Genomic DNA, 12,095 nt, shown 5'->3' with positions numbered 1-12,095 from the left:
ACACACACACACACACACACATATACACATAATGGAATATTAGTCAGCCATAAAAAAGAACAAAATAATGCCATTTACAGCAACATGGATGCAACTAGAGATTATCATACTCAGTAAAGTAAGTCAGACAGAGAAAGACAAGTATATGATATTGCTTATATACGGAAGCTAAAAATAATGATACAAATGAACTTATTTACAAAACAGAAACAGACTCACAGACTCAGAAAACAAAATTATGGTTACCAAAGAGGAAGGGCAGGGGGGATAAACTGGGAGTTTAGGATTGACATATACATACCACTATATTTAAAATAGATAACCAACAAGAACCACTGTATAGCAAAGGGAACTCTACTCAATATTCTGTAATAATCTAAATGGGAAAAGAATTTGAAGAATAGATATATGTATATATATAAGTGAATCATTTTGTTGTACACCTGAAACTAACACAACATTGTAAATCAACTATACTCCAATACAAAATAAAAATTTTTTAAAAGATGGTGCCAGCACTGAATTAAGCGCAAAGGTAAACAGAATCATTTCAAACCATCTGCTGGGGACTTCCCTGGTGGAGCAGTGGTTAAGAATCCACCTGCCAATGCAGAGGACACGGGTTTGAGCCCTGGTCTGGGAAGATCCCACATGCCATGGAGCAACTAAGCCTGTGCACAACTACCGAGCCTGCACTCTAGAGCCCGCGAGCCACAACTACTGAGCCCGCCGGCCACAGCTACTGAAGCCCACACACCTAGAGTCCGTGCAAGAGAAGCCACCGCAATGAGAAGCCCGCGCACCGCAACAAAGAGTAGCCCCCACTCGCCACAACTAGAGAAAGCCCACGTGCAGCAACAAACATCCAATGCAGCCAAAAATAAATAAATAAAATAAATAAATTTTTTTAAAAATCTGCTGGCCACAGGGAAAGATATCAAGTAGAAAAGATCAGTTCCAACTTTGCTGCATGGTTTTTTTTGTGTTTTGGGGGGTTTTTTTTGTGGTAAGCAGGCCTCTCACTGTTGTGGCCTCTCCCGTTGCGGAGCACAGGCTCCAGACGTGCAGGCTCAGTGGCCATGGGTCCCAGGCCCAGCCGCTCCACGGCATGTGGGATCTTCCTGGACCGGGGCAAGAACCCGTGTCCCCTGCATCGGCAGGCGGATTCTCAAACACTGCGCCACCAGGGAAGCCCGCATGTTTTTTTTTCAAGAAAGAGATAGGCCCCCAAATCCCTCCCCTCAAAATACTCCTAAATAAAGAGTTGATGGCACATTGAAATTTCACCCAGGAGAGCTATTGCGGTAACTTTAGAGGTCAAATGTGGGCCATAACAAATAGGAGCATTTAAAATTTTTTCTTGTGTGTAAAACTTGTACAATTTGTAAATATTTAGATATAGTAAGACTTTGCGGGTGTAATTTTAAAATATTTTAAATAATTATGAAGGTTCATCATTGCCATACCATTGCTTGCATGATATATTAGTTTCATATAATTTTTAAGTTAGAATTCTTAATGAAGAACCAAACTTCTAATTATCAGGTATTCATAGAAAAATACAATCTTTTCTTTACCACAATTTGCCTTACAATGCACCAAAGAATGAAAGTGGGATCTGCCTGTACCATAACACACACCCCTTAACCCCTAAACAGTCAGGAAAGCACAAAATGGCACCATCTCTGGAAATCAGCTGGAACCAAGGCCCTGAACTCAAGGGGAAGGAACTGATGTGTGCACTCGGAGCCCACTCACTTCTACATTTAGCCCAGAGAAAACCCTCAAAGATCCTCTAGTCCAACTATTCCACCTATACCTGGCAGGGACAGAAGCGACCTACCAAGTCTGCAGAAGTTATTTACCAGGAATAAACTTCCTCAAACACCAGGAGATTAGAAGCAATAATCAGTGGCAGAGATGGGGAGGGTATGGTGGTTATACTTAAAGCATTGACAAATGGCAGCTGACAATGGAAGACAAGGTGGAAAAACTAAAGAGTTTGTCTCAGAATGATACTGGATCTAAGAAATAAAACATGAACCTGAGTCATTATGGAAAGGTCTTAGCGTGTTTTCCATCAAAAATGTTTTAAGATAAACATAGAGCTCTCATTCAAAGGGGTCATGTCCAGGTGTCTGGAAAGTTAAGTCCTGTGGTCCTATGGATTGCCTTCATGCTCAACAATGCTACATAACTGTTATATGTGAACGTACCTGTTTTTTCAAGGACAGATGAAGTTTGTTTTTGAGATGTGCACACATCTCACTGACAATAAAACAAATACTCTGAATTCGAGGGCTAAAATAACTTGTATACAGATGACAACTTATCTAAATGACCTGAAATAAAAATGATGGCGGATAAGCCCTCGAGAAAGACAGTACTTAAGCTTTACTAATCACCACTCCCAAGACTACACATGTGTCAAACAGCCAGCCTTATCAATCTGATGATGTTGTGGGAGTCCAAAAACAGGCAGACCATGTAGATTAGAATTTATTATTCCAGCGTGAAGTAACAAGAATGTTAGCTTTACATGATCTCCATCCTATGGTCAAGTCTTCCTCCTCTTCTCTCCCCTGTTGCTCAACTTTACCTCTTAGCAACAAAACAAGGAAGCGGTGACTCTGTGATAAGACACCTCTTCCATTCCTAGACTTTAAATTTGTTCTTTACCATGTTCCTGGTGTTGCCCCTACCCCTCTTCCCCTACCCAGGCCATCCTTTCCCAATCACCTGTAGAAAGAACAGAATGTCTAAACTCTCCCCAAGTGATCTCATGCCTTCGTGTGGACACCTCCAGGTGGGCAGACCAGCCATTCACATGTGCTTGTTCAGGACAGCGCCTGGAACACTGTACACCCCCAAGGTACCCTCACTGGGGACCCAGATTCATGCCTCTGCCTTTATATCTCCTGCTATAATTTTAACTACTTTTCTCTCAGCCAATTCCTTTGCTTCACAGTCACTTCAAGAATCATGTAGAGGAAAGAACAGGAGTTTTGGAGCCAGAAAATCCTGGGATGAATCCCAGCTGCAGCACCCAAATTGAGCTCTGGGACTGAGAACAAGTCACTTCCTTCCCTGAGCCTTAAATCCTCAAACCTAAGAAGAGACAGCTGTGCAGAGTAAATGAGATGACGTCTATAGAGTGCCTGGCACACAGTAGGTACTCAGCAGATGCCTATCTCCTTCCCCTCCCTCTCTCCCTGTCCCCCTCCCTTATAACTGCTGGCCCTAGCATCTTTCTCTGAGATGACTTTTTCCCATCTCTACTCACTGACTTCTCCCCATATGCTTCCTATTGGCACTATCTTCTACACCTGAATCACGAAGAGTGTTTGAGAAACCTATAATGGGAAACGTGATTATAGAGTATTGCCAAACTGTGGTTTTTCAAATAGAAATAACAAGACTGCAGAATAGGATTACGCTATAGAGGGCTGTCTAAAGACTGAAGGAACAGCCAGCCCTCCTGTCCCTCTTGCCCCTTATTTGCCAGACTTAGCAAATAAAAATATAAGACCTCCAGTTAAATTTCATTTTCAGACAAACAACAAATATCTTTCCAGTGCTGTAGTAGAGAAGGAAAATGCCTCTCTAGCAAAGAAGAGCGGTAGAGAAAAGATAATTAAGGTCATGACTATCCGAGAAAGAGGTGGCTGTCCCTTCTACCTGGTGTCACCAGAGAGGGCTTAAAGTTCTCTGACCGAGAAAGGGAATTCCTGCCTGAGTCCTAACTCAGTAGAGTCCTGGAGTTCTAGAAAGTGCAGGAGACAATACTCAAATAACAACCACGGTCTTTCAACTCCATTAAGCATCAGCTTAGTGGAGAGGTGAATGGGTTTTGAAGACTTCAGTTGCCCAAGCGTCCTCAATATCTGTACAAGATCCACCCACCAAATGCTTGATACATGAGTTTTATGGTATTTTTTACTCATTAATTTTTAAACATTATTTTATTCGGTGAGCAAACCTATTTTATATTTCATATAATCCTAAGAACATTGGAAAAGAGGAGATAAGCTACCTATACCTAACACAAGTGAGTTTTCTCTTAATTTATTTGGATTGACATTTTCCATTTTAAAAGAAAAAGGGTGATAAAATTACCCATGAAAATGCACCTGTGTTACTGTACAAATGGAAACATCATCTCTTGTCAGGATTACTACAATAACCTCTCAACGGGACTCTCAGCTCCCACCCATCCAGTCTCTCCTCAGCCCAGCGGCCAGAAGGATCCTTCTAAATCATAAGTCAGATCCTGTCACTTCCCTTCTCAAAGTCTTCCAGTGGCTTCCCACCTCACTCCGAGGAAGAGTCAGTCTTTCCAGTGGACTGCAAGGTCCTACGGGACCTGCTACCGATCCTTTACCCCCTCTGACCTCCCCTCCCCTCGCCCTCAGCCCACAATCACACCACCTCTGCCTACAGCCTTCTTGCCCAGGACACTCCTATGCGCGCTCCCATCCCCAGCTTCAGGTCTTTGCTCTGATGCCATCTTCTCCAGGATGCTTTCTCTGGCCACCTTTTCAAATCATAGCCCCCATTCCTGGCATGTTCTAGCCCCCCTTCTCTGCTACATTTTTCTCCATTCCAGAGAGCACCATCAACCTACTATATATTTCACTTGGTTGCATGTTTTGTGTCTCTTCCCCCTAGAATATAGGGCACTGCAGCATCCCAAGCATGTAGAACAGTATGTGGTACATCATAGGCACTCAGCAAAATTACTTATGGAATGTTCGATAAACATAAGGTAAAAATAATGAGGTATCATCCTTTTACTGGGGTAAAATGTATTTACTGAAATCTAAACAATGAATAAACGTGGGGTTTTCTTTAAGACTTCAGCATTAAAAACCAGCTCTTCCCCTGAAGCCCCACACCTGCTTTCTCCCTTTCCTAATCAGAAAATCATAAAGAGCCAGGGCAGAAGGGGATTTTTCTACTTCTGATATTAATATTCAGAAATGAAGGACAGAGCGTTCTCACTGCTGGTATTTTACAAATCGTATGATTTCTTTCAAGTACACATTTGTCTGAAGTAACATCCTTTTAAAATGCTTCCCAAGTCTCCCCTCTCGGGCTAAGAACAGCCAACGTCCAGACTAAAGGATGCACCGCTCATCAAGTTTCAGCACATGGGCATTCGGTAACGTTTGCTGGTTGGCCAAGATCCCAATGTCACCTCTCCACGAGGCCTTTGCCACCAATGTTCAGCTTGACCTTCCCCAGGGCCCTCTCCAGGGTCCCACTCACATGGTTTTCAAACTTGCCCTCGTACTTCACAAAGTCCGACTCCACGACCACTACAGTGAATGAGGCATGCAGAGGAATCTAATGACAAAGCGGCCACCTCTGTGCCTCAGGTCACCTAGCTTTCCAATCCTGTGGAAATCCGTGGGAAGCACGAGGTCTGCACTCAGAATGGAAAGCCGGTGGCCGCGCTGTGTGTATGGGCAAGAGAACCTGGGTGCTAAGAGCGCGGCATGCACTGGTGGCCAGGGACTCTACTGGGTACTTGTTTTTTCATCTTTCAATTCCAATATACACACATACAGACAAGCGCACAAAAAGCATCTATAGAGTTTCATGAATAATTTTAGAGCAAACATCTGTTTAACTACTATCCAGGTAAAGAAATAGGGCATGTTAAATATGTACTTTTCCAGGATGAAGGAACTAGATGAGGATGACACCAAAGCACAGAGAAAACAGCAGCCCAGCACTCTGCCCCCCACCCAGGGAGTGGCCTGCCTGATTCAGTACCTGGCAGGTCAGGCGCCTGAGCCTGTCCTTGGGCATCCTCCCTTCTCACTGGTGGCCTTGGAGAACACTCCCCTGGCTTTCATTACCATCTCCATTGAAACAGTTCTCCCGCGATTGACCTGTTTCTATCTGACCTCTACCCAGTCCTTCAATTCCTTATCAAGCGATTCCTTATCTCTGTGTTCCTGATAAAGTCAGTGGGCGTGCCCTTCCTCCCTGCTTCAAACACCGTCTTGGAACACACAAGCTCCAGACTCTCCATTCTTCCTTCCTGGCTTCCCAGACACTAAGAAAGACGCCACCACCCAGCCGGTGTCCCAGCTTCAATCAACTCCCCTGGAAACTGCCAGGCTCCTCATCTGGTCACACCAGGCGATTGCTATCAGATTGCCTTCAGGATCTGCCCTTTTTTGTCTGAACACTAAAGATAAATATCTGATGATCTCAGACTTGAACTGCTAGCCTTCACATGTCTCCAGATTTCTAGTGTTCTCATTTTTAACTGAACCAAATACTACCGTAAAAATGGTCTCAGTCACCATCATTCAGGAAGGTTACATTGAGAGCCTCTTAGGAACTTCATACTTGGCCCTTTCCATTTTCCTGACCCAAGGCTCTCCTGGGCTCCTGGAGATACTTCATAAGGAATTCAAATCCAACTGGAGTCTGAAACGTTTCTTTCCATCCAGCCACTGCCCCCAACACCTGTACTTCTTTCACCCCAGGCAAGAAAAACTATACCTCAACCAGGGTTAAGGAGAATTAATCACCATTCATTATCTGTGAAATTTACAAAGTAGAGAATCATCTCCATGAAAAATAAGAAGCTTACGAAAATGCCCCCGAGTCAAAGCCTTCTCCTAGTCACATCTTGAGAACACAAACACTCTGGGAAATGCTTTCGGGAGCAGCATATAGCAGCTGTTAAGCGCTCAAGATTTCATCACTAATCTAATATACCTAGCTGGGAGACCTTGGGTAACATCCATCACCCTGAACCTCAGGTTTGTCAAATGTAATTTGGAGATAATTAATAGTAACTACCTGATGTGTTCTACTGGAAGTTGATGTATGTAAAGCATGTAATACAGAGCCTGGCACATAGCAAGTGCTCAATCTATCCAGTGGGTTTAGGCCAAAGCAACATCATTTCCGGATAAACAGGACAGTCCTAGATTGTATAAAGTACTACACAGACAGAAATTCTAGCCTTAGATCGCAGCTCCCAATCAGGCTTATTACCACTCCTGAAAACTCTGACCCCAAAACTGGATCCCACAGCAGGTAAGGACAATCAAGACTGTCTGTGTACTGCAAAATGCCACACTAGACACACCTCCGAAACAGACGTCATTTGTGCACACGTCTGCATCAAGTTATCCAAGGCTGCAGGTGGAAGGGAAAAGTGAGGAAGCCAACAGGCCATCGGTAGGACAACCAAGTCACCACCCTCCAACCTCCACACCCCTGGGCAACATAACACTCCAGTGTTGTTGCCAGGGGCAAGAATAACAAAGGTGAGGCATCATGAATCTGCTCAGAAGACAAAGTAGAGGGCACCTCTCATCACAGCCCTAACAGCAACAGGACACAGAACCAGGTATGAGCTCTGGCCTCAGATGATGAGCATATGTAGGACTTCCTAATCTGCAGGGACTGCAACTGGCCTGACCCATCTAACAACAGCTCTCAGGACACCACGAAAGAAGCACCTCAACAGCACAGAGCGGTGAAATTCCAATTACTCAGGGGTCCATGGTCTGTTCTGTGAATTTATTTTTCTCTTGCCTTTCCTTATATTTAGTTATTACACTACTCAATAAGAGTTCTACCAGACATCCAGGGGGAAAACATAACATAAAATTAATATCAATTCACTTGCCCATTCATTGCTTGACAGCTCCGATAATGAGCCTGGCTGAAGAAAGGATTGGCTAGAATGCTGAGCTGGAAGTTAGGAGATTATTTGTCAACTCAAATTATCTCCTCTATCACTTTTTCCCTTTAAGGGAGATGCAATCACAAAATTAGAGAACTTTAGGGCTGAAAGAAGACTCAAACATCATCTAGTCCAATAATTAAGAGCTGATGGTGCTTTCACATATCACCATGTTCCAAAAAGTAGTGTAGGAATAAGTACCAAAAGTCTTCGAAAAGTTCCCAACCTCTGGTCCAGTAATTCTATCTTTAAGAATCTATGCCACCCCAATGTTCATAGCAGCATTATTTACAATTGCCAAGATATGGAAGAAACCTAGGTGGAAAAGTTCCCAACCTCTGGTCCAGTAATTCTATCTTTAAGAATCTATGCCACCCCAATGTTCATAGCAGCATTATTTACAATTGCCAAGATATGGAAGCAACCTAGGTGTCCATCAACAGAAGAATGGATAAGGAAGATGTGGTATACACACACACACACACACACACACACACACACACACACACACACACACACGATGGAATACTACACAGCCACAGAAAAGAATGAAATTTTGCCATTTGCAACAACATGGATGGACTTGGAGGGTACTATGCCAAGTGAAATAAATCAGAGAAAGACAAACACTGTATGTTATCACTAACATGTACAATCTAAAAAATAAACTAGTGGATATAATAAAAAAAGAAACAGACTCACAGATATAGAGAGCAAACTACTGGTTACCAAAGGGGAGAGGGAAGTGGGGGAGAGGTAAGATGGGGGTAGAGAATTAAGAAGTACAAACTGCTATGTATAAAATAAATAAGCTACAAGAATATATTACACAGCACAGGGAATATAGCCAATATTTTCTAATAACTATAAATTGAGTATAATCTATAAAAATTTTGCATCACTATATTGTACACCTGAAACTAATATAATATTGTAAATCAACTATATCTCAATAAGAAAAAAGGGAGACCTTCAAGATGGCAGAGGAGTAAGACGTGGAGATCACCTTCCTCCCCACAAATACATCAAAAATATATCTACATGTGGAACAACTCCTACAGAACACCTACTGAACGCTGGCAGAAGACCTCAGACCTCCCAAAAGGCAAGAAACTCCCCCACGTACCTGGGTAGGGCAAAAGAAAAAAGAATAAACAGAGACAAAAGAATAGGGACGGGACCCGCACCTCTGGGAGGGAGCTGTGAAGGAGGAAAGGTTTCCACACACTAGAAGCCCCTTCACTGGCGGAGACTGCGGGTGGTGGAGGGGGAAGCTTCAGAGCCACGGAGGAGAGCACAGCAACAGGGTGCGGAAGGCAAAGCGGAGATTCCCCCACAGAGGATCGATGCCGACCAGAACCCACCAGCCTGAGAGGCTTGTCTGCTCAACCACCAGGGCGGGCGGGGGCTGGGAGCTGAGGCTTGGGCTTCGGAGGTCAGACCGCAGGGAGAGGACTGGGGTTGGCTGCTTGAAGGCAGCCTGAAGGGGGCTAGTGCGCCACAGCTAGCCGGGAGGGAATCCAGGAAAAAGTCTGGACCTGCCAGAAAGGCGAGACCTTTGTTTCGGGATGCGCGAGGAGAGGGGATCCCTTCCCAGTGTGCCCACAGAAGGCAGAGCACCGCCTGAAACAGCTCCAGAGACAGGCGTGAGACACAACTATCAGCTCGTACCCCAGAGACGGGCATAAACTGCTAACGCTGCTGCCGCTGCCACCAAGAATTCTGCGTGTAAGCGCAGGTCACTATCCACGCCCCCCAGGAGCCTTTGCAGCCCGCCACTGCCAGGGTCCCATGATCCAGGGACAACTTTCCCCGGAAGAACACACGGGCGTGCCTCAGGCTGTTGCAACGTCATGCCGGCCTCTGCCGCCTCAGGCTCACCTCGCATTCCAATTATGACCACCGAACCCCTCCCTCCCCCAGCCTGAGTGAGCAACAGAGCCCTAATCAGCTGCTGCTTTAATCCCCTTCTGTAAAGGTGAGTAACAGACTCCTGAGGGTGACCTACACGCAGAGGCGAGGCCAAAACCAAACGCTGAACCCCAGGAGCTGTGAGAACACAGAAAGGGAAATCTCTCCATGCAGCCTCAGGAGCAGCAGATTAAATCCCCACAATCAACTTGATAAACCCTGCATCTGAAGAACACCTGAATAGAAACGAATGTTCCCAAAACTGAGGCGGTGGACTTTGGGAGCAACCCTAGACTTGGGGTTTGCTCTCTGCATCTGATTTGTTTCTGGTTTTATGTTTATCTTAGTTTAGTATTTAGTGCTTATTATCATTGGTGGATTTATTTATTGGCTTGGTTGCTCTCTTCCTTTTTTTTTTAATATATTTTTTTTCTCCTTTTTCTCTTTCTGTGAGTGTGTATATATATGCTTCTTTGTGTGATTTTTGTCTGTATAGGTTTGCTTTTACCATTTGTCCTAGGATTCTGTCCGGTTTTTCGTTTATGTTTTTTTGGTTTTTTTTTTCTTTCTTCCTTTTCTTCTGAGCTGTGTGGCTAACAGGGTCTTGGTGCTCCAGCTGGATGCTGGACCTGAGCCTCCATGGTGGGAGGGCCGAGTCCAGGACACTGGACCACCAGAAACCTCCTGGCCGGACGTAATATCAATCGGCAAGAGCTCTTCCAGAGATCTCCATCTCAACACTAAGACCCAGCTCCACCCAACAGCCAGCAAGCTCCAGTGCTGTATGCCCCATGCCAAACAACTAGCAAGACAGGAACACAACCCCACTCATTAGCAGAGAGGCTGCCTAAAGTCATACTAAGTTCACAGACACTCCAAAACACACCACTGGATGCAGCCCTGCCCACCAGAAGGACAAGATCCAGCCCCACCCACCAGAACACAGGCACTAGTCCCCTCCACCAGGAAGCCTACACAAGCCACTGAACCAGCCTCACCCTGTGGGGGCAGACAGCAAAAATAATGGAAACTACAAACCTGCAGCCTGCGAAAAGGAGACCCCAACTACAGTAAGTTAAACAAAATGAGAAAACAGAGAAATATGCAGCAGATAAAGGAGCAAGGTAAAAACCCACCAGACAAAGCAAATGAAGAGGAACTACGCAGTCTACCTCAAAAATAATTCAGAGTGATGTTAGTAAAGATGATCCAAAATCTTGGAAATAGAATGCAGAAGATAAAAGAAACGTTTAACAAGGACCGAGAAGAACTAAAGAGCAAACAGTGATGAACAACACAATAAATGAAATTAAAAATTCTCTAGAAGGGATCAATAGCAGAATAACTGAGGCAGAAGAACGGATAAGTGACCTGGAAGATCAAATAGTGGAAATAACTGCCTCCGAGCAGAATAAAGAAAAAAGAATAAAAAGAACTGAGGACAGTCTCAGAGACCTCTGGGACAACATGAAATGCACCAACATTCAAATTATAGGGGTCCCAAAAGAGGAAGAGAAAAAGAAAGGGTGTGAGAAAATATATGAGGAGATTATACTTGAAAACTTCCCTAACATGGGAAAGGAAATAGTCAGTCAACTTCAGAAAGTGCAGAGAGTCCCATACAGGATAAATCAAAGGAGAAACAGGCCAAGACATGTATTAATCAAACTAACAAAAAATAAATTCAAAGAAAAAATATTAAAAGCAGCATGGGAAAAGCAACAAATAAAATACAAGGGAATCTCCAAAAGGTTAAAAGCTGATCTTTCAGCAGAAACTCTGCAAGCCAGAAGGGAGTGGCAGGACATATTTCAAGTGATGAAAGGGAAAAAACTACAACCAAGATTACCCAGCAAGGATCTCATTCACATCTAATGGAGAAATTAAAAACTTTACAGACAAGCAAAAGCTAAGAGAATTCAGCACCACTGAACCAGCTTTACAACAAATGCTAAAGGAACTTCTCTAGGCAGGAAACACAAGAGAAGGAAAACACATACAATAACAAACCCAAAACAATAAAGAAAATGGTAAGAGGAACATGCATATTGAAAATTACCTTAAATGGGAGTGGATTAAATGCTCCAACCAAAAGACACAGGCTTGCTGAATGGATACAAAAACAAGACCCAGATATATGCTGCCTACAAGAGACCCACTTCAGACCTATGGACACATACAAACTGAAAGTGAGGGGATGGAAAAAGATATTCCATGCAAACGGAAATCAAAAGAAAGCTGGAGTAGCAATACTCAAAACAGATAAAATAGACTTTAACATAAAGAATGTTACAAGAGATAAGGAAGGACACTACATAATGATCAAGGGATCAATCCAAGAAGAAGACATAACAATTTGAAATATATATGCACTCAACATAGGAGCACCTCATTACACAAGGCAACTGCTAACAGCTATAAAAGAGGAAATCGACAGTAACACAAAAATAGTGGGGGACTTTAACAC

The 12,095-nt window shown here is 43.8% G+C and overlaps 1 protein-coding gene across 1 annotated transcript in view; it reads right to left on the bottom strand.

The window, feature by feature from the left end:
* Nucleotides 1-12,095, bottom strand: part of GSDME (gasdermin E) — a 114,912-nt gene that overhangs the window by 50,739 nt on the left and 52,078 nt on the right. The window contains 1 exon segment of the mRNA XM_024131386.3: nucleotides 5,198-5,318. Within this exon segment, the coding sequence (XP_023987154.2) occupies nucleotides 5,198-5,318 (121 nt within the window).

The sequence above is a fragment of the Physeter macrocephalus genome, chromosome 5 (assembly GCF_002837175.3).
Source record: "Physeter macrocephalus isolate SW-GA chromosome 5, ASM283717v5, whole genome shotgun sequence".
NCBI lineage: Eukaryota > Metazoa > Chordata > Mammalia > Artiodactyla > Physeteridae > Physeter > Physeter macrocephalus.
Note: the sequence above shows the minus strand (reverse complement) of the source record. Positions and strands in the feature narration are given on the sequence as shown.